Source organism: Anomaloglossus baeobatrachus, chromosome 2 (genome assembly GCF_048569485.1).
Source record: "Anomaloglossus baeobatrachus isolate aAnoBae1 chromosome 2, aAnoBae1.hap1, whole genome shotgun sequence".
NCBI lineage: Eukaryota > Metazoa > Chordata > Amphibia > Anura > Aromobatidae > Anomaloglossus > Anomaloglossus baeobatrachus.
Genome location: NC_134354.1, coordinates 81,204,846 through 81,231,707, shown reverse-complemented (window position 1 = coordinate 81,231,707; position 26,862 = coordinate 81,204,846). Strand labels below are relative to the sequence as shown.

At 49.7% G+C, this 26,862-nt stretch overlaps 1 protein-coding gene across 1 annotated transcript in view; it reads right to left on the bottom strand.

Annotated features, from left to right (window-relative positions):
• NSUN3 (NOP2/Sun RNA methyltransferase 3) overlaps window positions 1-26,445 on the bottom strand; it is a 76,881-nt gene extending 50,436 nt beyond the window's left edge. Inside the window, exons 1-3 of the mRNA XM_075333097.1 lie at window positions 26,293-26,445; window positions 18,618-18,728; window positions 13,312-13,646 (exon numbers count right to left, since the gene is read on the bottom strand). Of these exons, the coding sequence (XP_075189212.1) occupies window positions 13,312-13,646; window positions 18,618-18,712 (430 nt within the window). The 5' untranslated portion in view covers window positions 18,713-18,728; window positions 26,293-26,445. The remainder of the gene's footprint in view (window positions 1-13,311; window positions 13,647-18,617; window positions 18,729-26,292) is intronic.
• Between the last annotated feature and the right edge of the window lie 417 nt (window positions 26,446-26,862).

Genomic DNA, 26,862 nt, shown 5'->3' with positions numbered 1-26,862 from the left:
TGTTTACTTTCCCCCTGTTTGTTCTTCCTGTGTCTTATTTAGAGCTTAGTGGGGTTGACTAAGCGCTCATCCCATCCGGTCCCTACCTTCTGCCTACTTCAGAGTCAGCCAGGGTCAGGTATCTGGTTCGGCGCATAGGTGTGGAACCTGTTTAGAACAGTGAAGGAAGCCAGGACCCAGCGGTAGGCTTGGTCAGAAGTGACCATCTCCCCTTTCCCTAGACACAGGGTTTTCCGTCCCTTTTATCGTTCCTTTGGTACTTCCCTGTACCTAGTGTGACATGAGGTTATGCAAAAATATATTGTAAAATTTAGAGACTGGACAAAAACGTTCTACATGTGAACCACTATGGCAGGGATCCCCAACCTGTAGCTTGGGAGCCACATGTAGCTCGCTGGATCATAATGTGTGGTTGCGACTGTCTGTGGACTTGATACATTAGCACCATGTCAAGCAAACAGCTACAGGATGGTGACTTTTTGAGTAGTCCCACACAGAAGAGCAGGTTTAGATGCATATATACTGGCACAGGACTGAGCAAACAGATGACCATTATTGCCTCCTCCCCTGGCAGACACCACCAGAGTAATCTATTACTGTGGCATCATGGGGTTCATTATTTTTGAAGGTCCCTACCACTTTCAAATTGTGTGTGGCGCTCGAACAACTGCTTATCATGTTACAATCTTTAGGGCGGCACAGTGGCTCAGTGGTTAGCACTGCAGTCTTGTAGTGCTGGGGTCCCGGGTTGAAATCCCACCAAGGTCAACATCTACAAGGAGTTTGTATGTTCTCCAAGTGTTTGAGTGTGTTTCCACTGGTTTCCTCCTACACTACAAAGAAAAATTGATGGGATATTTAGATTGTGAGTCCCAATGGGGAAAGCGATGATGATGATGCATATAAAGCGCTGCAGAATATGTTGGCGCTATATAAAAATAAAGATTATTATTATTAGGCAGGGGCCACACGGAGACTAAGGCGATCCTCGCATGACACTCGGCTCACGCTGGCAGCACAGCATGAGCCGAGTATCATGCGAGTGTCACTGTGACTGAGGTCCGATCAAGCGATCGCACCTCAGCTGCGGGGGACGGGCTGGCTCTGAGTAGGGGAGGGCCAGCGCTGAGGAGGGTAGGGCTGGCTGTGAGGAGCGGAAGGCTGGCATTGAGGAGGGGCGGGCCAGCGCTGCGGAGGGGAGGGCTGGCTGTGAGGAGCGGAAGGCTGGCACTGAGGAGGGGCGGGCCAGCGCTGCGGAGGGGAGGGCTGGCTGTGATGAGCGGAAGGCTGGCACTGAGGAGGGGCTGGCCAGCGCTGCGGAGGGGAGGGCTGGCTGTGAGGAGCGGAAGGCTGGCACTGAGGAGGGGCGGGCCAGCGCTGCGGAGGGGAGGGCTGGCTGTGAGGAGCGGAAGGCTGGCACTGAGGAGGGACGGGCCAGCGCTGCGGAGGGGAGGGATTTATCTCCTTCTCTCCTCCATTACCGGCTATTGCCATTCTCACTCTGCACTCGCCATGCACCGGTGTACCGCGAGTGCAGTGCGATTTTTCTCTCGCTCCATACACTTGAATGGGTGCGAGAGAGAAAGAGTCTCGCTTTGCACCCGCAGCATACTGCGACTGTTTTCTCAGTCCGATTGGGGCCGAGAAAATAATCGTTCATGTGTGCTGGTACAATATTGGTACGACTGGAATGCGATGTTTTATCGCATTCCACTCGCTCTGATTTTCATGCCGGGTGTGTCTTAGGGGTGCTTCACACACAGCGAGCTCACTGCCGAGATCGCTGCTGAGTCACGTTTTTTGTGACGCAGCAGTGACCTCATTAGCGATCTCGCTGTGTGTGACAATGAGCAGCGATCTGGCCCCTGCTGCGAGATCGCTGCTCGTTACACACAGCCCTGGTTCGTTTTCTTCAAAGGCGCTCTCCCACTGTGACACACAGATCGCTGTGTGTGACAGCGAGAGAGCGACAAATGAAGCGAGCAGGGAGCAGGAGCCGGCGTCTGACAGCTGAGGTAAGCTTGTAACCAAGATAAACATCGGGTAACCAAGGTGGTTACCCGATATTTACCTTAGTTACCAGCCTCTGCAGCTCTCACGCTGCCTGTGCTGCCGGCTCCGGCTCTCTGCACATGTAGCTGCTGTACACATCGGGTTAATTAACCCGATGTGTACAGCAGCTAGGAGAGCAAGGAGCCAGCGCTAAGCAGTGTGCGCGGCTCCCTGCTCTCTGCACATGTAGCTGCAGTACACATCGGGTTAATTAACCCGATGTGTACTGTAGCTAGGAGAGCAAGGAGCCAGCGCTCAGTGTGCGCGGCTCCCTGCTCCCTGCACACACAGCTAAGCGGTGTGCAATGGTAACTAATGTAAACATCGGGTAACCATACCCGATGTTTACCTTAGTTACCAGTGTCCGCAGCTTCCAGACGGCGGCTCCGTGCAAGCGCAGCGTCGCTTGCACGTCGCTGCTGGCTGGGGGCTGTTCACTGGTCGCTGGTGAGATCTGCCTGTTTGACAGCTCACCAGCGACCATGTAGCGATGCAGCAGCGATCCTGACCAGGTCAGATCGCTGGTCGGATCGCTGCTGCATCGCTAAGTGTGAAGGTACCCTTAGGCCTTGCACTGACAGCATCTCAAGAGACCACAGCCTGGGTATATACCATAACTGTGGTCTTCATGTGTCCGCTCGTCTATGCCAGACCCTCAATTTTTAGGCTTGTAGTGGTTTACAGATAGGTAAGACCTGGACAATAACGATGACAGAAAGAGATCAGAGAAGTAATAAGAATGTGATGTCGCTCATAAATCCGGTTATGGATGACAGCACAGAGACTTGCTGAAAAGTAAAGACGACAGAGATGTGACAACGAGCGGCTGAATAATCTGTACTGATCTAAAGGAGAGAAGCAACAAAACATTCTGATAAAGCCCCCTGCATCCTCCCGCACATCGCCTTGTCAGATCTTAGCCACAATCCTTACGCGGCTGTCACAGAAATAAAGGCACTTCATCAGACTTCTAAAGCTACAAAGTAGCCTGCATTAGGGTCACAGGTAAGCCGCACAGCGCCCGTATACCGCACAACATGATGTGAACGCAGCCAGAGGGTCCTTTAAAACAGATTATTTTTTCAGAAAACAGATTTTCTAACCGAAAAAGGTAACAAATGACATTTATAGTTTTATTTAGATGGAGCGATCACACACGTTGTGTAAACTATGTGGGGGATAAATTATCTTTACGAAAATTGTTTATTCCCTTTAGTTACATATCACTAGTGGCCTATCAATATATCACATATTACATATCAATAGTGGCAGACCACAAGGGCACTATGAGGCCCGTGAGTCAGGGGGGCCCGATGCTGGCGATGTACATTCAAAGCATCATTCTCCCTCTGTGTCTGACGTCTCAGGGCGGCGGGAGCGATGATGTCACTACAGCACTCCCGCTCTGCAGAGCTTCAGTGCACACACTGCAGAGACTGGAGCAGCGGGGGAACGAGGAGAAGTGAGTGTTTATTTTAATCAATGAGTACATGGAGGAGGCCATTATATTGTTTGGAAGGCCAGTGTGGGCAATAATACTGTTTGGAGGGCTATATGGGAGCCTTTATATTTAAAGAGCTATGTGTGGGCCATTATAATATATGGAGGGCAATGTGGGAGCCATTGGACCATTATAGTGTTTGCAGGGCTATGGGGAGGCCATTATACTGTTGGAAGGGCTATTGTAGCCACTAACATTGTAAGCGGGCAATTATACAGTGTGGAGGTTTGTGTGGGATCCATGATACTGTTTGGACGGCTATGTATGGGCAATTATAATGTTTTGAGGGCTATTTGGGTTTTTATATTGTTTGGAAGGCTACATGAGGGCCATTATAGTATTTGAAGGACTATGTCGGGGCCACTCTACAGTTTGCATGACTATGTAGGGGGCATTATACTGTTTGGAGGGCTATATGGAAGCCTTTATATTTAAAGAGCTATGTGTGTTCCATTATAATATTTAGAGGGTAATGAGGGAGCCATTATACATGGTTGGACCATTATAGTGTTTGCAGGGCTATGTGGAGGCCATTATACTGTTTGAAGGGCCATTGTGGACCCTAACATTGTAAGCGGGCAATTATGCAGAGTGGAGGTTTGTATGAGATCCAGGATACTGTGTGATGGGTTATATGGGGGCCATTATACTGTTTGGAGGGCTATGTGTGGGCAATTATACTGTTTTCAGAACTATGTTGGGGCAATAATACAGTTTGAGGGCTATGTGGATTTTTATATTGTTTGGAGTGCTATGTGGGGGCTATTATACTATTTGATGGGCTATGTGGGGACCACTACATAGTTTTCAGCACTATGTGGAGGCCATTATACTGTTTGGGGGGCTTTGCGGGGGACATTATACTGTTTGCAGGGGTATATGGGGGCCAGTATATTTTGTTGGAGGGTTATGTGGGGACATTATTATGTTTGGAGGACTATGGGGTAGCCATTATACTGTTTGGAGGGCTATGGGGGAGCCATTATACTGTGTGCATGTCAGGAATGCTATGGTTACCCCGCCCTTAACCTTGCCCTCAGCCAAGATGGTGGAGCATGCTTCCAATAAGCTCCTCCCTCACCACTTGTTTGTCTTAAGTATCCAGCCTGGATGAACACTCATTGCTTGAGTATTGTGTAAAGCTCCTGCTTGTAGTTCTCTTGCTGGAACCATCTCTTTCCAGATCATTCCTTCCTACTAATCTGTATCCCGCATGCCTGTCAGCAACCTGTTTATCGTCTGCACCTGCCGTGGAACTACAAGTCTCAGACTGTACCTGAGCTCCCTCTTGTCAGTGTACTTGCTGCTTCCAGCATTGTCCCTGGTTCCCGCCATTGGGCTCCAGCTATTATCACCAGTATTGTGACAGTGCATGTGGAGGAATTAATTGTGGGGATATCAAATTCTCAATTCTGAGGTAAAACCTGTGTTCAGTGAAGTCTTTCCCATTATGGAGCTAAGAGATGGCGGTTGGTGCTAATGAGATTCTATGTAGACAGGCAAAGGAGGAAGGGCGGAGCTTTCCTAGCTCCTCCTGCTCTATTTAGCTCCTCCTTCGTTATCAAGGGATTTTTTCAGTAAAGATTCTGCTCCTGAACCGCCACTGCGTTTTTTACGCCCGTGCTTCAGGCTATATAGGACAAACACAAAAAAAATGCAGTTAAACAGGGAGTTTAAACGCACAGTTTGCATGAGTTTTCATGAAGTCACATCCCCTTTGCTTTCCCTGTTAAATACAGAAGATTTTCTGCACAAAAATACATAGCTGAAAATACGCAGCATTTATGCTACGTGTGAACATGGTCAAAAAGAAATCCACAAGATACATTACCAATAAAAGATTGGTGGGGGGAACACCCGACACCCCGACTGATAAGCTCTTACCACCAGAGGTGACAGCCGGATGTAAACATTGTATGGGGCAGAACAGCACAGCTCCGTCACACAGCTCAGAGCCGCTGCCGGGGGCTGCCCATCACCTCCTGGTCTCTTTAATAACAGCGGATCTGAAAACTGTTGACCACAAAAACATTTACTTTTCACCATGAAAAGATTTAGGTTTAACTCATTATCACTTAAAGAGTTATTTCTATCCCAATATGTAGTAGGCCGAATAATAATAATATTATCAAATTCCTCCAATTAGAAATGTAGTATAGTTCTCCTGATATAGCCATGTCTCTCACCTCATGTGCAGGGCATTGCAGCTAAGGTATCCATGAATATGAGCAATAAACTGTCACTATATGAGTGGTTGTAACCATGGATACCTAAGATGCAATACCCTGCACATGAAGTACTACACATAGCTAATCAATAGAGCTATACTACATTTCTAATTGGAGGTATTTGCTAATATTATTATTATTATTATTACACCTACTACATATTGGGATAGGATCTTGGAGATGGGAATAACCCTTTAAAGGCTTTTCAGCTGCATTATTATGGGTTACCAGAGGGATGTCATCCCTATAAAAGAAAAATGAGCCATACACTCCACAAGAGTCCCCCATATCCTATGCTGCTGCACCAACAATCTCCGGTGGTCCAAAGGTGAAGGAGTCAATATCACCAGTGATCTGACCGATGAGGCCATTAATGGGCTGCAGGGTCTGGCAACTCATGGTCAGCCAGGACGTCAATACTTCCAATGTGTCTGAACCTGCTGGAACCGCAAGGAGGAGGGGCGGATGCCCATAGTCAGTACGGTTTTTTTCCTGTATTAGGCCCTGTGCGCACACTGCATTTTTTGCAGCAAATTTGCTGCGGTTTTTGCTGCAGAAAAGGTGCAGTTTTTCTTCATAACCTTCCTGCAGTCCTTTCCCAGCAAAATCTATGGGAAGTCCAAAATGTTGTGAGCACACTGCTTTTCTTTTCCCTACAGGTTTTGTTGCAGAATTTCTGCAGCAAAAAGAAGCAGCATGTCACTTTTTTTCCCGCGTTTTTTCCAAAGATATTGGTTAAAAACCGCAGGGACCCACCTGCGGAAAAACCGCACCAAAACTGCACTAAGGACCTGTGCGCACTGGAAAACAGAATTTTCTTAAGAAAATTCCGCAGGGTCTGAAAGATTACCGCACCCGCGATAAAAAAAACGTGGCAAACCGCATCCGGTTTGCCGCGGTTTTACCGCGATATTGTTCGCGATATTGTCGCGGTTTTGCCGCGTGCGGGTTGGTACATGTACTTTAATGCATTCAATGCAATAAAGCACATTGAAGAAAAAAAAAAAAGTCATTTCCTTCTGAGATAGATAGTAGTTAGATAAATAGACAGATAGAAGGATAGATAGAGGGATAGATAGATAGATAGAATCCCTGTGAGCACACGCTGCATTTCTCCCGAGCGGTAATGTGTTGTTCACATTACCGGCCGTGGGAAATGACCTGTGGTTACCTCTGCTGTCTCGGTACGAGGCTGCATTCAGCACTGTGTCAGTCGTGGCTGGATGCAAGCATCGCAGGACGTGGATTACGTCGGAGCGGTGTGTTTGGGAGGGGTTAATAAAATGGTGAACCAGAGGCTTTTTTGTGTTTTATTTAAAATAAAGGATTTTTCGGTGTGTGTGTTTTTTTTCACTTTACTCACGGGTTGATCATGTCAGCTGTCACATAGACGCTGCCATGATCAAGCCTGGACTTAGTGGCGGTGTGGCGCCCCTGACCTGGTCAGGCACCACTGAGTACTGCACCCATGCTGGGGACAGTACAAAACAGGTAATCCAGAAGGCTGACCGAGGTGTGACTACACAGGCGCATAGTGATCAGGTCTCACACATGTACCTTTGGGAGGACCCCTGGGGATCCCAGGAGGGGGCGAAGCCTCCATCTCCACTCAAGGGGTGTGGTAGAGAGCCTGGTTGCTAGGTGACGTAGGCAAGAACAGGAGAGGAGGGAACAGTGAGCCGAAGACAGTTGAGTGGTGAAGTTCAGGGAGAGCAGAAGCAGACCCTGTAGCTCTACACAATTCTGACAACGTACGCGCAGTGACTACCGACGGGGGAGAACGGTCACCTGGGAGTGCTGCCCGAAATCCACCCACGGCTAAAGAGAGAGCAACGGAGTGGAGAGTAAGGAGACTGTCAGGGAGATACCAGGCCCAAACGGGTAACAGGTCCCAGTGCAGGGATAGATCCACCTGTCCTTTGCCAAACCTGCATGAGGGGGCACTTTACACCCCCAAGACAACACCACAGAGTCCGCAGCCACGTAGCAAAGTGAGGGCCCATAGCTCACAGGAGGCAAGCAGCCGGAGTGATCTGGTCCAGGCTACAAGCAAACGGGCCAAAAGGAAGGGGAGAGAGGCACCAGCAACTTCCCTGGGCGACCCCAGCAGGGCTTCAAGCAGGGGTTACCCCAAAACGCAAAGGGCTAAGGAAGGCGAGTCGGTAGCCACCCTCATCAGTCAGCCTGAAGGACACCTGGTTCCAGCCTGGTTCATCCCAGCTACGCCCGGGTTACTCACCCTGCCACCATCAGTGAGTAAAACCCCTGAAAGACATTCTGCTAGTGCGTGTGAGTCATTCTGCGACTTGTAGTTCTACACACCTACCCGGGGCCCTGGGGCATGCCTCACTCTCAGGAGGCTATTACAACTGACTGCACCCACCATCAGCCCCAGGCATCCCTAACCTGCAGTGGCGGTCTCCACTGACCGCAATTCTGAGAGTGGCGTCACGACAATCCTAGAAGAAGGTTCCCTACCTGTGACCAGACTGTTCCATCCACGTGGAGTCCCTGAAGGTAATGCACCGACACAACACTTGTGGGGCTATACATCTGGCGCTGTGAACAGGATAAGGACTAGACCTGTTCAGACAGGTGACCATGTGCCTGGGCGGTCCGCTTGGAAAATTGGAAGCGCCGCCATATTGCCACCATGAAAAGCGCGCTGAAAAACAACAGCAGCCCGCGCTGGGAGAAGTTACCGCCCACGAAGAGGTGTGGCTACCCAGAGATCCCCTGCAGAGTCCTGACCTCGCAAGTGAGGAGAGCGGAGGCGTTCAGAGACGTCGGGAAAGAAAGGGAGCCAGAAGCCTGCTGCTGGAAAAGGCAGAGCAGAAACTGATAAGCCTGCTGTTGGGTGAAGAGTTCAAGGCGGTGAAGGAACTGGCACTGAGGCTGCAAGGAAGAGTCGGAGGCCTGCTGCTGAGAAAAGATCTGCAAAGCAGCGACGACGCGGTGAAGATGGCGTCTGAAGATAGGAGCCCAGAGCCGGGTTCCGCTGCCTGGTGGTCCTGGGAGCTTGCCCAGTTCAGTAACCGACTGGAAGCGAGGATCGTGCAGCAGATCCGAGAGGGACGTGCGGAGCTGCAGGAAATCGCTGAGGCAGTTGAGGCCTATGAGGAGAGAGCCGCGCGATGGGTGCCCCACAGGACGGCTCAGGTCCCGATGGTGGCACCGATGGGTGAGTCCTATATTGCCCCTGCCGGCGCGAGTGCCCCGACCCCTGCTGCCGTGCCCGCGGTCCCTGGAGAGATGCCCGGCGCGGCGACGCTGAATCAGGCCGCAGCCACGCCAGGTGCGGCCCGCCGAGCCCAGGCCGCCGCAACGATGCCCTGCCCGGCCCGCAAAGATCCGGCTGCCACCGCGACCCTCCTCCACGCCGCAGGTGTGACGCTGACCCAGGCCGCCGCCATGCTAGGCCCGGCCCGCCAAGACTCCACCGCAGCAGCGACGCTCGTCCGCGCCGCAAGTGAGGTGCTGAACCAGGCCGCAGCCACGCCAGGTGCGGCCCGCCAAGCCCAAATCGCTGCAGCGACGCCCAGCGCGGCCCGCCAAGGACCGGCTGCAACCGCGACGCCAATCCAGGCCGCAGAAGCGCCCAGCCCGGCCCGCCAAGATCCGGTCCCTGCAGCGACTCCAACCCAGGCCGCAGGAGCGACGCCCAGCCCGGCCCGCCAAGACCAGGCCGCTGCCACGCCAGGCTCGGCCCGCCAAGACAAGACTGTACAGTTATTTACCCCGGCCTGCAAGGCCAGAGCAGACACCGCTCCCCAGTCCAAGGAAGTCCCTGCTGGGAAGTCCCTGCTGGGGGAGGACCCCGAATACTGGAAGCTGAAGGCTGATCTAGAGGCCCACTTCCCAAAGGAGATGGTGGACCGGTATCTGCTCCCTCCGCATACTCACAGGAAGACTCCTGCAACATTCATGCCAAAGAGTCCCCCGCCCTGGCCTGCTGATGAAAATCCATCCCTAGCGCTGCCACAAGAGGAGTGCCCAGAAGAACTAAGGGGGAGGGGAGGCCAGGAAGCTGAGAAGCTGACCCCAGAGCCATCAGCAGTGGATGAAGCACCCGTCCAAGAGCCAGAGATGCTGCCGTACTCCCGCTGGGATGAAGAGGGCCCGACATCCTCCGCTGAGGAAGATCTGTCCAGATACATCACCTGGGAGCCTGCAAGCGGTGAGATAGCAGCCAGGCAGGACCCAGCCCGCAGGACACGGCGCCGCAGCAGGACAAGGGATCCCCCTGCACAGCAGTCTCCCGAGAAGAAGGACGAGGTCACGGCCAGAGACTTAGAGGAAAAGCGGTCCTTGAGAAGAGCCAAATCCCAGGTCAGAGGCCCACTTTGTCGAGGAGTTGTAGAAGACTTCAGCTTGAAATCAGGATATGGCTTTATAGTAGCACCTGGTGTAAAGGAGGGCATCTTTGTGAACAGAAGGGATGTAAGAGCACATTTACCTAGAGGACATCCAGGAAGAAACCTACAGATAGGAGACTCAGTAGAATTCACAAAGCACCAAGGAGAACGCGGATGGTACGCACTAGATGTTACACCATGTCCCAGAAATCCCTACAGTAAACCTGCTGTCTCAATACTACAAGATAAAGAAGGAGAAAAAGAAACAGACACAGAAGAAGAGGAAAGAAAAGACAAAGAACCCATTGATGAGACCACTACAGATGATGATAGAGATGGAGAAAGCAACAGGTGCCGCAGCCCTACAGGCCCAAGCCCTGGTGAGGAGGAAGAAGGAGCAAAGTTCATGTAAAGTAAAGTACAGAAGTTACAAGTTTTGACAAGTTTTGCAACGTTTACATGTTCAAGAAATGTGCCCACATGAACTAATGTGAGAAACCTCTTTTTGCACTTTGAAAATTGAACCTTAAGGCTATGAACTGGCTATAGCCACAAACTCTCGCAGTGTAAATAGTTACCCCAGAGGTACCACCACCAGAGCCAGCCTGTTTAGGGGTCTGGCTCGCCTGCAACCAGGGAGCACGCCTGTTTATGGGGCCTGGCTCTCCACCACAAAGAGGGTACCTGGTCAGCACCAACTGTGGAGGCCGCCCCTGCATCCTGCCAGAAGAGGCTGAAGGTGCGGCTCCACCAGGCCAGGTATACCCTGAAACCACCAGACCATGAAAGCCGCCTCTACATCCTGCCAGAAGTGGCTGAAGGCGCGGCCAACGGGAGAGGCAGATTGGAGGAACGGTCTGGGGAAGCTGATGGCCCAGATCTGGCTACCAAAAGAAACCGGTGACCTGCCGCCTGAGAGGGTTTAGGGTGGGTTAACGGACTTGTGGGTGGAGGGTGGTGATGTATGGTACCTGGTGGTTTTAAAAATGTTTTACCTTGTTTTACTGTTTTACGCATTTTAAAATGTTGTCTTGCAGCCCGAGGACGTGCTGGTGATAACTAAGGGGGAATGTGGCGCCCCTGACCTGGTCAGGCACCACTGAGTACTGCACCCATGCTGGGGACAGTACAAAACAGGTAATCCAGAAGGCTGACCGAGGTGTGACTACACAGGCGCATAGTGATCAGGTCTCACACATGTACCTTTGGGAGGACCCCTGGGGATCCCAGGAGGGGGCGAAGCCTCCATCTCCACTCAAGGGGTGTGGTAGAGAGCCTGGTTGCTAGGTGACGTAGGCAAGAACAGGAGAGGAGGGAACAGTGAGCCGAAGACAGTTGAGTGGTGAAGTTCAGGGAGAGCAGAAGCAGACCCTGTAGCTCTACACGATTCTGACAACGTACGCGCAGTGACTACCGACGGGGGAGAACGGTCACCTGGGAGTGCTGCCCGAAATCCACCCACGGCTAAAGAGAGAGCAACGGAGTGGAGAGTAAGGAGACTGTCAGGGAGATACCAGGCCCAAACGGGTAACAGGTCCCAGTGCAGGGATAGATCCACCTGTCCTTTGCCAAACCTGCATGAGGGGGCACTTTACACCCCCAAGACAACACCACAGAGTCCGCAGCCACGTAGCAAAGTGAGGGCCCATAGCTCACAGGAGGCAAGCAGCCGGAGTGATCTGGTCCAGGCTACAAGCAAACGGGCCAAAAGGAAGGGGAGAGAGGCACCAGCAACTTCCCTGGGCGACCCCAGCAGGGCTTCAAGCAGGGGTTACCCCAAAACGCAAAGGGCTAAGGAAGGCGAGTCGGTAGCCACCCTCATCAGTCAGCCTGAAGGACACCTGGTTCCAGCCTGGTTCATCCCAGCTACGCCCGGATTACTCACCCTGCCACCATCAGTGAGTAAAACCCCTGAAAGACATTCTGCTAGTGCGTGTGAGTCATTCTGCGACTTGTAGTTCTACACACCTACCCGGGGCCCTGGGGCATGCCTCACTCTCAGGAGGCTATTACAACTGACTGCACCCACCATCAGCCCCAGGCATCCCTAACCTGCAGTGGCGGTCTCCACTGACCGCAATTCTGAGAGTGGCGTCACGACAATCCTAGAAGAAGGTTCCCTACCTGTGACCAGACTGTTCCATCCACGTGGAGTCCCTGAAGGTAATGCACCGACACAACACTTGTGGGGCTATACAGCGGCGATCCACCGCCATTAACTCTTGATATTACCCTGATTGCCACCGCATCACGGCAACAGGAAGAGCCGGGGACACTCCAGTACTGCCGCATAATGGATGCGACAGTCCCAGGGCAGCTGCGGGCTGATATTCTCGGCTGTGGGAGGGGGAGAGCATTAACCCTGGCCCTCCCCAGTCTTAGAATACCGGGCCGCCGCTGTGAGTTTACCTCGGCTAAAAGGTAAAAATATGGCGGAGCCCAAGTGGTTTTTTTTATATATGTCCGTTTGATTTGTATGTGTATTCTATATGTCCGTGTCTGTGTGTGAGTGTGATGTGTGTATATTCTATGTCTGTGATGTGTGTGTGTGTGTTTACTCTCTGCTCCGCTTCCTCTTCCTGTCATAATGACATCACTTCCCTGGCAGGCAGTGCTGAACATTATGTCCCGAAACCACGAAATACCGGAGGGAATAACGCAGGAAATCGCAATGAACCGCACAGAATTTGCTGCCTGCGTTTTTCCCTGCGGGATTTCACGATTACATGGCAGTCAATGGAGTGAAATGCCGCAGCGACGTGCGGAAAAGAAGTGACATGCAATTGTTTTTGCTGCGGGAATCCAGCAGCAAAACATGCAGCTGTCAAAATCCGCCTAGTGTGCACAGCATTTTTTTCCCATAGGTATTGCTGGTGAATCACTGCAGAGATGTTATGAACATAACATGCAGCGAAACATGCAGGAAATCCGCGGCAAAAACCGGCAAGTGCGCACAGGGCCTAAAACTGCAACAAACCACGGTAAAATCGCATGTGGATTCCGGGTGCATTTTTTGCTGCGGGTGCGGAATTCTGCCAGAAGGTGCGAATTTTTCTTAAGAAACACAAATTTCCCAGTGCGCACAGACCCTTAGTATGGCTTCTCACTAGTAACGTTAACAACAAAGAAACAAATCCTATGGAGCATAAAGCAGAGGCATATGACAGCCAGTTACCTGGTACGGCACACTGCAGCAGTGCCACTGACTTGCCACCGGGGGCAGCGCACATATCCAGGACTCTCTCTCCGTGCTGCACATCCAATGCCAGTACTGGCAGGAGGGAAGAAGCGTTCAGGATGTAATACTCTTTAATCTTCCCTGGTTGATGGGGCTGTGAAGGAAACTTTCCGGGATTCCTGTTGATGTAGCACTTCAATGATTGTGGAAAGGTCTGATGATTGAGCTGGTGGTAACCGCACAATGATAGACGCGTTTCAGCCTCCAAACTGTGCTGGAAATGATTCAGTAAGACTGCGTACTGCCAGAGGCCGGGCGTCGTCAGCACCTCCCTGCACATAACGGACAGATAATTACATGCACATAGACTTCAAAGCATTTTTAGATTTTTATTAGACCCCTTTTATCTAAAAATGTGGTAGACTATGGTCAATCATTAGTAAAGGTTTGGCGGTGGCTTTCTCGCCCCATTCAGAACACATGCACGCTCAGAAGAACTGAGTGTGCATTCATTTAGTGAAATCATACAGAACAGCTGTCGGTCGACAGTGTAACGTTATCAAAATAATCTAGATGGGGAGGGGGGGAGGTGCAGCTGCAGTTATCAATGACATGAGGGGGGAAAAGGAAGCTGAGCCAGGAAGACATCAGATCGGCCCAGATTATTGTGGCACTGTGTGGCAGCTTCTGATGTTGTGGCGTTGTGCCAACAGAGGGAGACGATAAATGGACTCTTTCTCTCAGAAGCTGAGTTAAAGGGAATCTGTCAGCAGGTTTTTCCTATGTAATCTGAAGTCAGCATGTGGTAGGGGTTAACACACAGAATTCAGCAAAGTGTCTCTTATCACACTGTGTGCTGTTGTATACCTGCACTATTTGTTTTAGCTTCAGGAGATAATCATTGCCCCCTTGCTGTGATTAGCAGCTCACTGTGTATAGACATTGTACACAGAAAGCCTGATGTGGGCAGGGCAGCTTTCTGAGCTCTGCTCCATGATAAATCTAAAAACTCAGCACAGTGCACCCAGCAATCTAAGTGATACACCATTGGATTCAGGGTCTCTTTGCCTACATTATGCTGCTCTCAGATGAGGTAGCAAAAACAGATTCCCTTTAATACATAAATAATAGTCTTGTGTAATGTTTGCAAGGTCAGAAAAACGGAGAAACCTTCTGCAATATGAAGTGCACACATCTTTTAGACCTCAGCGGACCCACCACATAATTCCCAGGTGACGCAGCTTCAGGAATAAGCCAGCGGTCTTTTACCTGAAGTGTTTTTTTCTAGCGGCTTTGCTGTCATTTTTGCCTTAAGGCCACTTTACACACAGAGATAAAACTGTGGCAGATCTGTGGTAGATCTGTGGTAGATCTGTGGTAGATCTGTGGTAGATCTGTGGTAGATCTGTGGTAGATCTGTGGTAGATCTGTGGTAGATCTGTGGTTGCAGTGAAATTGTGGACAATCAGTGCCAGGTTTGTTGCTGAGTACAAATGGAACAATATGTCCATGATTTCACTGCAACCACAGATCTGCCAAAGATTTATCTCTGTGTGTGACGGGGCCTTTAATATTTTTTTTCTCTCCTTTACAACTTTATTTAGCTGTTGGACAGTTTCGAGCCCTCAGGCAGTAAAAAAAGCCCTGAACATGTGCACAGCAATGTCGCTTTTACATTTCTGTACACTATGCTCATTTTTTGTGGTGGTTTTCCAGCACTTTATGTGATTACCAGTCAGAATCCGCCTGAAAAAGATATTGTGTGCACAATACTAAGGCGGGCTTTACACGTTGCTACATCGCTAGCAATTGCTAGCGATGTCGAGAGCGATAGCACCCAACCCGTCGTACATGCGGTATCTGGTGCTTGCTGCCGTAGCGAACATTATCGCTACGGCAGCGTCACACGCACACACCTGGACGGCGACGTCGCTGTGACCGCCGAACAATCCCTCCTTCAAGGGGGAGGTGCGTTCGGCGTCACTGCGACGTCACTAATCGGCCAGCCAATAGAAGCGGAGGGGCGGAGATGAGCGGGACATAACATCCCACACACCTCCTTCCTTCCGAATTGCCGGTGGACACAGGTAAGGAGATGTTTGTCGCTCCTGCGGTGTCACACACAGCGATGTATGGAGCTGCAGGAACGACGAACAACATCATACCTGCTGCAGCAATGACATTACGGAAATGAACGACGTGACACAGATCAGCGATATTGTACACTTTTGCGCTCGTTCATCGTTGCACCTAGGCTTTACATATTGCAATGTCGCTACCGGCGCCGGATGTGCGTCACTAACAACGTGACCCCGACGATATATCAGTAGCGATGTCGCAACGTGCAAAGCCCACCTAAGGCAGCCACCTGAGCAGGGTCCTGGGGTGATTTATATTTAGACAGATGGTGACCGGGCCTCCAAATACACATTTAGGGGCACAAAAAATGAAGAAGAAAGGACGTTGGATTCAGAAAAGGGAAAGGGCACAGAATATAATTTCTCAGCACAATGTGGTCTTCTGTACAAACCCTTAAACCACCACTCTAACGTTTTGGGTTTTTTCAGCACTGGAGTGGTGCTTTTAATCTAAAGGCTGCTTTACACGCTGCGACATCGCTAGCGATGTCGCTCGTGAAAGCACCCGCCCCCGTCGTTTGTGTGTCACGGGCAAATCACTGCTCGTGGCGGACAAAATCACTAGGACGGGTCACACATACTTACCTTCCTAGCGACGTCGCTGTGGCCGGTGAACAGCCTCCTTTCTTAGGGGGCAGTTCGTGCTGCGTCACAGCGACGTCACACGGCAGGCGTCCAATAGATGCGGAGGGGCGGAGAGCAGCCGCATGAAAGTCACGCCCACCTCGTTGCCGACAGGACGCAGGTACGTTGCTGTTTGTTGTTCCCGGGGTATCACACGTAGCGATGTGTGCTGCCTCAAGAACGACAAACAACCTGCGTCCTGAACCAGCAACGATTTTATGAAAATGAACAACGTGTCAACAATCAACGATAAGGTGAGTATTTTTGATCATTAGCGATCGCTCATAGGTGTCCCATGCAACAACGTCGCTAATAGTGATGAGCGAGTATGCTTGTTACTACTCGGTACTCGCACGAGTATCACTGTACTCGGGCTACTCGGCGGGAACCGAGTAATTTCGCGAAACTCGTGCTGTACTCGTGGTCCTGCATGTTGGCGCTCTTTTTAGGGCCAGCCCTTATGCAGGGATTGGCTGGCAGACCACTGCAATGCCACAGCCCTGTTGTGGAATTGCAGTGATTGGCCGGCCCTCACAGCATGACCAGCCTTTAGCCCGACACTTCCCCGCTCGGCTACGGCCCCTCCCGCACTCCACTCCGCGTGTATATATATATGCACGCTTACACACACACGTACGTTTTTTTTATTAATTTACAGTTTTATGGTTTCTACATGCTGCCGCTGGTCATTTCACAAAAATACTCGGGTCCCCCATAGGATAACATTGGGCTCGGTGCTCGGGCCGAGTACACGAGTATCTTGGGAGGCTCGGCCCGAGCCTCGAGCACCCGAGCTTTTTAGTACTCGCTCATCACTAGTCGCTAATAAGGCCGGATGTGCGTCACGAATTCCGCGACCCCCAATGAAATCTCGTTAGCGATGTCGTTGTGTGTAAAGGGGGCTTTAGTGTCATGCTGTATAAAGGGCTAGTAAGACCTAGTACAGGATATTCCCCACTAGGTGGCAGCAGAGTAGTGAAGGAGAGACTAAAGATCGCTTTACACGCTGCGACATTGCTAGCATTTGCAGGCGATAATGAGCGCGATAGCACCCGCCCCCGTCGTACGGCCAATATGTGGTGATCGCTGTCGTAGCGAACATTATCGCTACGGCAGCGGCACACGCACATACCTGCTCAGCGACATCGCTGCAGCATCACTGAACCGCTGCCCAATAGAAAAGGAGGGGAGGAGATGAGCAGCCGGAACATCCCGCCCACCTCCTTCCTTCCGCATTGCCAGCGGCCGCAGGTAAGGTGAGTTTCCTCGTTCCTGCGGTGTCACACATAGTGATGTGTGCTGCCGCAGGAACGACGAGCAACATCGTACATGCAGCAGCAACGATAATCGAGAATAGGGGGGCATGTCACAGATGAGCGATTTTGAACGTTTTTGCGACGATTCAAAATCGCTCATAGGTGTCACACGCAACGGCATCGCTAACGCAGCCGGATGTGCGTCACAAATTCTGTGACCCTGGAAGCGTGTAAAGCGGCCTTAAGTCACACTAACAGAAAGGCAGCTGAAGTACAGCAGCGTAACTTCAGCAGGCAGTTAACAGGCGAACCACCAGGGGGCAATAGAGTAGTTAAACAGTCAGGGTCTGGCCAGGAAAGCCAAGTCACTGCAAGAGGAGTATCACAATCAAGTCAGAAAACACAACAGTCAGAAGCAGGGAGATCAGGAATGCTGCGGGAAACACAAAAAACAACAGATAGGAGGGGAAGTCAGGCACCGTGCACAGATGAACGGGGGAGGGTACAAGTCAAGACACAGTAGCAGGGAGGCAGGACAGATCGGGAACACTCACCAGAGCCAGTATACATGCTACAAGGCAGAATATCACTGCCATTGAACCATAGGTGAAGAGACAAGATATAGTGTCCTGGGATCCAGAACAAGGTAAAGGAAGTTAACCCCTGACATGACCAGGCCAGAGCTGGATCATGACACTAAGTCTCCTGCCACCGGTCTTATGGTCATCCTCCAGCGTCTTCACGTTTTTCAGCCTTGCACTGGTCCTACAGTGCCATCTTGTGACTGTAATTTCTGACCAACCGGAAGTAAGAAGTTATGTCACAGGCGCTCAATGCAAGTCTATGAGAGCCAGAACGAGGCTCTCATAGACTTTTTTTGTGTTGTTACCTTCATGAAACACTGGAGAAGCCGGCAGGTCACAAATAGGTCACCAACAGTCTCTGGTGCTTTGGAGGTGAAGAAGTCAAGACCACCAGTGATCTGACTGATGAGGCCATTAATTGTCAGGCGACTCGTGGTTGGCCAGGACGTCAATACTTCCAACCTGCCTGAAACTGCTAGAGCCACTGTGAGATGGGGGGGGGATGGTAGAGACTGAGTGGATCAGTGCCGGTAAATGGTGATACCACCGGAGGGCCACTATACGACCAGGGGCAGGGACCTTGGATTAAAAGCGCCACTTCAGCGGTAAAATAAAACAATCGCTGGTGTGGTGCTTTAAGAAAGCTGCCAAGTATGTTCCAATATGTCGTAAAGATTTTGTATCTTCAGCATTAACCTCACCTGACCGTTTGCCACTGATCCCCCAGCTCGGCCGCATAGGTTTTATCAAAGTAATCCAGCACCACACGACAAATCTGTCTCCTCAGCCGCGCCATCTATTTGTACAGGACCCTGGAAACAGAAAGAGGTACAATTTAGGTTTAAGGCAAAGTGGATCTAACGAATAAGTGGTGCCATGGCCGTACTGACGGCCGCCATCTCTACCGAATGATTTGATAGTAAGGAGATGGGGTGCAGTGGAGGAGTTGTGCCCATGTATTTCACTATGGACTACTGTGCTAATCTGCATTTGATGTAGTCTGTGATTTATGATGGTGCAGGCTCTAAACCTAAGTTGTTGGTAAATCAACACTGTAGACAAAAAGATACGGACGTCACAACCAAATATTATACATTCAGCTACTGCAGGTAAGCAACATTTTCAATCGTGAACATTCAGCTCTGACAAAGTATTTTAATCAAAATGTATAAGTCCACGATCTCATCATGTGGTAATCTGCAGGTGCTCACAATCATTCCTGGCTGGCTTACTAGTGCAGCGGACACTGGGGGGAAAATGAACTTATGTCCTCCCTGCAGCCGCTTGCTTCTAGTCATTAGGGTGTGGCAAGAAGCAGTCACAGTAATCACACACTGTACAGTGAGAGTGCTGAAATCACTCACAGGCACTGACAACCTGCTGCCCATCAATGTGATTACAGTGTGCTCACTGTGTAGTGACTAAACCCCCCAGCACTGGCCTGTTGACAGAAAAAGAGTGGCTGCAGGGAGAACATAACTTTATTTTCTCTCTGCAACAGCTGCTCCAGGAAGCTGGCAGACATGACTCAATAGTGATTTGACTACAGAATACCCCTATATCTGCAGGCATATAGCGTTTTAGAAGAACACAGGTTCCTTTTAGATGGGTCCCTACTTGCACTCTATTAAGAGAAAAAGGAGCCAGCACGATCTGAAATTGGCATGCATCATATAAAAAGTGCAAATTCACAGATTTATTCCAACTGTACTATAATAAAAAAAATGAGATTTTTAGCAAATAATTGATCATTTTTTTGAGCCACCCCTGCCAACGTCACGGCAAATCTCAATAGGGGGGTCCTACTCTACATTCTGTATTTCATGTGCCATGCGGCCTCCTAGATAAGTTAAAAGCAGAACCATAATGGAGCACACATACCTGTAACCTGTGTATAGCCGCTTCCATGTTGCAAAAAAGGCAATTGTGGATAGAGACCAGCCCAGGTCCCAGCATGTGGAGCAAGCTCTACACATACCAGGACTATATCAGAACTGACCCTCCCAGTGCCAGACAGCAACCATTGATAAAGGCGGACCAGATCCAAGAATGGTGCTTAATTAGCAATGCCTGTGGAAAGGGGTGAGGTAACTGAATCTGAACAGCTACCAACAGGAGGAATACATTGCAAACCAAAATCAGGCGTGCATGGTATGGTGATGGTCAGTCACCAGAATTGAGGCCGCATGGCACATGAAATACAGAATATAGTGTAGGACCCCCCTATTGAGATTTGCCGTGACGTTGGCAGGGGTGGCTCAAAGAATTGATCAATTATTTGCTAAAAATCTCATTTATATTACAGTACAGTTGGAATAAATCTGTGAATTTGCACTTTTTATATGATGCATGCCATTTTCAGATTGTGCTGGCTCCCCTCTCTTGCACTCTATTAAGTGCAACACTGCTTGGCTATCACCACTTCCAGAAAGCTGCCCAGTGATCCAGATGCCCAACAGCAGCCTGGTTCCTGGGTACAGGCTTATAAAAGTGAAGGATCTTCCTTATTCTTCTGGAAGACATCATCCAGCTCCAAGAAACTTTCCATAACTACATACTGACTGCTGGATGATCAAGTGAGATCTCTGCCAAGAGGGAATGTCCATAACTGTAGGTAGCACATGACAATTTTGGATTTGTCAGCCACCACTTCTGACTATAGATACTGGACACGGCCATGACAGCCACACTTTAGTGTCTGAAAGGTGTTGAAGTGAAACTCCAATGAGACCCGGCATTTTCCATTTTATTATTCTCACGTTCCGGAGTGAATAAGCATTTCCCTCTTCTCTGCTATCACTAGATATTTTTGGATTATGACCTCTGCAGACTTCCTTGCAATGCCACTACAGCACCAAACAAGAAGCCCATAGACAACGTGGGCCATATGGTGCCCTCTCCTCAGAAGACAGATGCTTATCTCACATTGCATGTGGCCATAAATAAATATGTAATAGACTGGCAACATGTGCAGTGAATTGTGAGCCTTGAACACGAGAACCAGGACGGATCAGACAACAACTTGGCCTGAGATGTGACTGAGAATTTAGCAGAGAAACAAAGACCCCGATCCAACCGGACCAGTCCCACCTCCGCTGTATCGGGCTGGGGCTTCATGGTAACACAGATTGTTCGGTCAATCATCGCTCAGGTCACCAAGAAGCAAGTCGCATAAAATCCAACTGGTTCCAACTTTTTGCAACTTCTAGTGGTTGAGATGTACCAAGTGCCCACAATTACACGGCAATATAGCAGCAGGACACAAAGATCTTTGGCCACAAGACCTACGAAGCACCAAGAGGCACCGTCTAGCCCTAGCTCCCAGGTGGCCACCACCTGAAGACTGTATAACTGCACTATGAGAATTGTGACTACAAGGTTTAGAAGAGTAGAAAACCAAATTGTAAAAAAGGCTAAAGTTTATTGACGAGAAAAGGTCGGGTATTCAGTCTCATTTGTGAAGGGCTTTGTTCTTCCTAATTAATGGGATTTCCAATTCTCCATAAAACTGAACAAATGAAGATTTGAGAACATAAGGAACGTTCATCCATCCAGAGAAAATCAGAAGAAAAGACTGCAGCAAAACCTATATATTCGACATGGAAGAGACGGGGCAAGGAAGCACTCACATGAGGCCAGCATATGGGGGACAGCGGTCAATACGGAATCAATGTGGTTATCTAAGGGCCTGTGCACACGTTGAATATTTGGTGAGGTTTTTACCTCAGTATTTGTAGACAAAACCAGGAGTGGAATTATCAGAGGAAAAGTACAATAGAAACACAAGTACCACTGCTGGATTTATAACAATCTCCTGGTTTTGGCTACAAATACAGGAGGTAAAAAACGTGGCCTTAGCATTACAAATGTATGCGAAACGTGTATGGTCAAAACACGGCCACCAAAAATGTACAGTACAGACCAAAGGTTTGGACACACCTTCTCATTCAAAGAGTTTTCTTTATTTTCATGACTCTAAAAATTGTAGACTCACATTAAAGACATCAAAACTATGAATAAAAACATGGATTGAAATACTTAAAAAAGTGTGAAACAACTGAAAATATGTCTTATATTCTAGGTTCTTCAGAGTAGCCACCTTTTGCTTTGATTACTGCTTTGCACGCTCTTGGCATTCTCTTGATGAGCTTCAAGAGGTAGTCTCCGGAAATGGTTTTACAACAGTCTTGAAGGAGTTCCCAGAGATGCTTAGCACTTGTTGGCCCTTTTGCCTTCACTCTGCAGTCCAGCTCACCCCAAACCATCTCGATTGGGTTCAGGTCTGGTGACTGTGGAGACCAGGTCATCTGTCATAGCACCCCATCACTCTCCTTCTTAGTTAAATAGCCCTTACACAGCCTGGAGGTGTGTTTGGGGTCATTGTCCTGTTGAAAAATAAATGATGGTCCAACTAAACGCAAACCGGATGGAATAGCACACCGCTGCAAGATGCTGTGGTAGCCATGCTGGTTCTGTATGCCTTCAATTTTGAAAAAATCCCCAACAGTGTCACCAGCAAAGCACCCCCACACCATCACACCTCCTCCTCCATGCTTCACGGTGGGAACCAGGCATGTAGAGTCCATCCGTTCAGCTTTTCTACAAAGACACGGTGATTGGATCCAAAGATCTCAAATTTGGACTCATCAGACCAAAGCACAGATTTCCACTGGTCTAATGTCCATTCACTGTGTTCTTTAGCCCAAACAAGTCTCTTCTGCTTGTTGCCTGTCCTTAGCAGTGGTTTCCTAGCAGCTATTTTACCATGAAGGCCTGCTGATCCACAAAGTCTCCTCTTAATAGTTGTTCTAGAGATGAGAATGTGTGTCCAAACTTTTGGTCTGTACTGTACGTAAAAGAAAACATTTTTACATAAGCATCAAAGGTAGCCACATATTATGTGGTAAGAGCCACATACCCAGCAAGGGCCATCTGCACTAATTACTGTGGTCCCATGGTCTCCTGTAGTATATGGACAATATAACTCCTTATTACCCTGATTGCCACGGCACCAGAGCAATGGGAAGAGCCGGGTCCAGCGCCAGAATTGGCGCATCTTATGGATGCGCCACTTCTGGGGCAGCTCTGGGCTGCTATTCTTAGGCTGGAAAGGGCCAAATAACTATGGCCCTTCCCACCCTAATAATATTAGCCCCCAGTTGTCTGCTGTACCTTGGCTGGTATTAGAAAAATGAGGGGATCCCACATCATTTTTTTTTTAATAAATCATATAATAAAACAAAAAGTGTGGGATCCCCTCTATTTTTCATAACCAGCCAAGGTACAGCAGAGAGCTGAGGGTTGCAGCCTGCAGCTGCTGCTGTTCCTGTGCTGGATATGAAAAATGGGGGGGGGCCATGTTATTTTTTTTTACCCCAAAAAAATTAAAAAAAAAGCTAACCAAGCTGGCTATCCTTCTATCAAGCTATTTTATTATTTCTTTCTATGTATTCTTTCTGTTCTTTCTTATTATCTAATCTATATGTTCTTATTATGTATCTATCCATCTAGCTATTCTTTCTATTATCTCTTCTAGCTATCTATCCATTATCCTATCCTATCATATTTTGTTTCTCCTTTAAAAAAACGCAATGTCAAAAACACACCCAAAATGCGCCAGTGTTACAACCGTTTTTTGGGACATTTCCAGGCTCTCTCTGATAAGGAGCAGTTTTGGTTGCAGTTTGTGTGCAGAAAAAACTGCAGCGTGCGCATGTAGCCTAAGGCGGCCGGACGCTATAGACTTCATTCCAGGTGCACTAAGAGCTCAATGTTACATTAATTAGGTTGTGGAACCAGTCGCCATTTCTCCAAAGTGTCCCGGATGTTTTTCAGCACAACAACACCACATGTTGCTTGTGCTACTGTGAGCAGGCTGCATGGCTTTAATGTGCTACAATGGCTGCAGCGTTTCTGGAATTGTTTCCTGTGGTTGGAGATGCTCTGGACTCATCTCCCGTGGTTGGAGATGCTCTGGACTCATCTCCCGTGGTTGGAGATGCTCTGGACTCATCTCCCGTGGTTGGAGATGCTCTGGACTCATCTCCCGTGGTTGGAGATGCTCTGGACTCATCTCCCGTGGTTGGGGATGCTCTGGACTCATCTCCCGTGGTTGGAGATGCTCTGGACTCATCTCCCGTGGTTGGAGATGCTCTGGACTCATCTCCCGTGGTTGGAGATGCTCTGGACTCATCTCCCGTGGTTGGGGATGCTCTGGACTCATCTCCCGTGGTTGGGGATGCTCTGGACTCATCTCCCGTGGTTGGAGATGCTCTGGACTCATCTCCCGTGGTTGGAGATGCTCTGGACTCATCTCCCGTGGTTGGAGATGCTCTGGACTCATCTCCCGTGGTTGGAGATGCTCTGGACTCATCTCCCGTGGTTGGAGATGCTCTGGACTCATCTCCCGTGGTTGGAGATGCTCTGGACTCATCTCCCGTGGTTGGAGATGCTCTGGACTCATCTCCCGTGGTTGGAGATGCTCTGGACTCATCTCCCGTGGTTGGAGATGCTCTGGACTCATCTCCCGTGGTTGGAGATGCTCTGGACTCATCTCCCGTGGTTGGGGATGCTCTGGACTCATCTCCCGGGGTTGGAGATGCTCTGGACTCATCTCCCGTGGTTGGGGATGCTCTGGACTCATCTCCCGTGGTTGGAGATGCTCTGGACTCATCTCCCGTGGTTGGAGATGCTCTGGACTCATCTCCCGTGGTTGGAGATGCTCTGGACTCATCTCCCGTGGTTGGAGATGCTCTGGACTCATCTCCCGTGGTTGGAGATGCTCTGGACTCATCTCCCGTGGTTGGAGATGCTCTGGACTCATCTCCCGTGGTTGGGGATGCTCTGGACTCATCTCCCGTGGTTGGAGATGCTCTGGACTCATCTCCCGTGGTTGGAGATGCTCTGGACTCATCTCCCGTGGTTGGAGATGCTCTGGACTCATCTCCTGTGGTTGGAGATGCTCTGGACTCATCTCCCGTGGTTGGGGATGCTCTGGACTCATCTCCCGTGGTTGGAGATGCTCTGGACTCATCTCCCGTGGTTGGAGATGCTCTGGACTCATCTCCTGTGGTTGGAGATGCTCTGGACTCATCTCCCGTGGTTGGGGATGCTCTGGACTCATCTCCCGTGGTTGGAGATGCTCTGGACTCATCTCCCGTGGTTGGAGATGCTCTGGACTCATCTCCTGTGGTTGGAGATGCTCTGGACTCATCTCCTGTGGTTGCAAAGTCTCTGGAATTCTCTCTGACACACGATCCTGAACCAATGGCCCTCATATAAAGGCACCAACTGGAGGAATCAGGGCCTAATCCAGGATTCTGTAGGGGGCCCTGCCTACTGTAGGAGGGGTTTACTTACTGAAGGGGTGTGCCTTGTTTATTGATTGTCTGGGAGTGTTATTGTGCGCGTCTCTTGTTTATTGATTGGTAAGGAGGGTTATTATGGGCATGCCTTGTTTATTGATTGGCAGGAGCATAATTTTGGGTGTGCCTTGTTTATTGATTAGCAGGGAGGGTTATTGTGTGTGTGCCTTGTTTATTGATTGGCAGAGAGGGATATTGTGGGCGTGCCTTGTTTATTGATTGGCAGAGAGGGATATTGTGGGCGTGCCTTGTTTATTGATTGGCAGAGAGGGATATTGTGGGCGTGCCTTTATTGATTGGCAGAGAGGGTTATTATGGGCGTGCCTTGTTTATTGATTGGCAGAGAGGGATATTGTGGGCGTGCCTTTATTGATTGGCAGAGAGGGTTATTATGGGCGTGCCTTGTTTATTGATTGGCAGAGAGGGATATTGTGGGCGTGCCTTGTTTATTGATTGGCAGAGAGGGTTATTATGGGCGTGCCTTGTTTATTGATTGGCAGAGAGGGTTATTATGGGCGTGCCTTGTTTATTGATTGGCAGGGAGGGTTATTGTGTGTGTGCGCCTTGTTTATTGATTGGCAGGGAGGGTTATTATGGGTGTGCCTTGTTTATTGATTGGCAGAGAGGGATATTGTGGGCGTGCCTTGTTTATTGATTGGCAGGGAGGGTTATTATGGGTGTGCCTTGTTTATTGATTGGTAGTTATTGTGGGCGTGCCTTGTTTATTGATTGGCAGGGGGGGGTATTGTGGGCGTGTCTTGCTTGTTGTGGGCGTGGTTAGGAATGAGCTCTGTAATGTGTAAATCGTCTGATGATTGTGCCCATACACCACACAATAATTAGCAGCACGCCTGGTCTGTTGCTCCCTGACCTGTGTATCACAGCTGCTGCTGGTCACGTACAGACACAGGTGTGCAGAGAAGATCTGGAGGAGCAGACCATGAGGAAGGCAACAAACCCGCATGTACGAAGCCAAGTAATGGGAAGTCGGGTATATTACGTAATTACTCACCCAGCATGCTGCGATAGCCAGTAGTGTCGTGATATAATCACAGACAGAGCGAAATCATTCCGTAACCACGTGTAGTAACTAAAGGAAGCGGAAACACTCCGGAGCCGAAAGGGTCAAAGAAAACAAGCGAGAGAAGCAGTGATCACGTGACTGCTGACAGGGCAACGTCACTTCCGGGAGAGGTGCATGCTGGGATCTGTAGTTTAGTAGTGTTTTGACTGCCAGTGACCGCCTTCCCGCACCTGCACTCCGGCCGGTCACCAGTGCGGCTCTCCTCGGTCTCCCGGCACGGCCCCGTCCTGGAGGGGCTGGAGTGGAGCAGCTGCACCTCTGTCCGGCCCCTCACTGACGCCACCGGAGCTCCTGCAGAGGAGACGGATACCGAGCCCGGGAACAAAGACAGCACACCACGGGCTGAGATATATAATAACATGTGCCTCTACATTTATAAAGCTAGTGCGTGTGTGTACGTACACCTACATACATGCATACACAAGATCACTACAAAAATTTTCAGTTTTTCTGATTTTTCTCTTTACAGGTATATTTTTGTGTAAAATGTAAATTGCT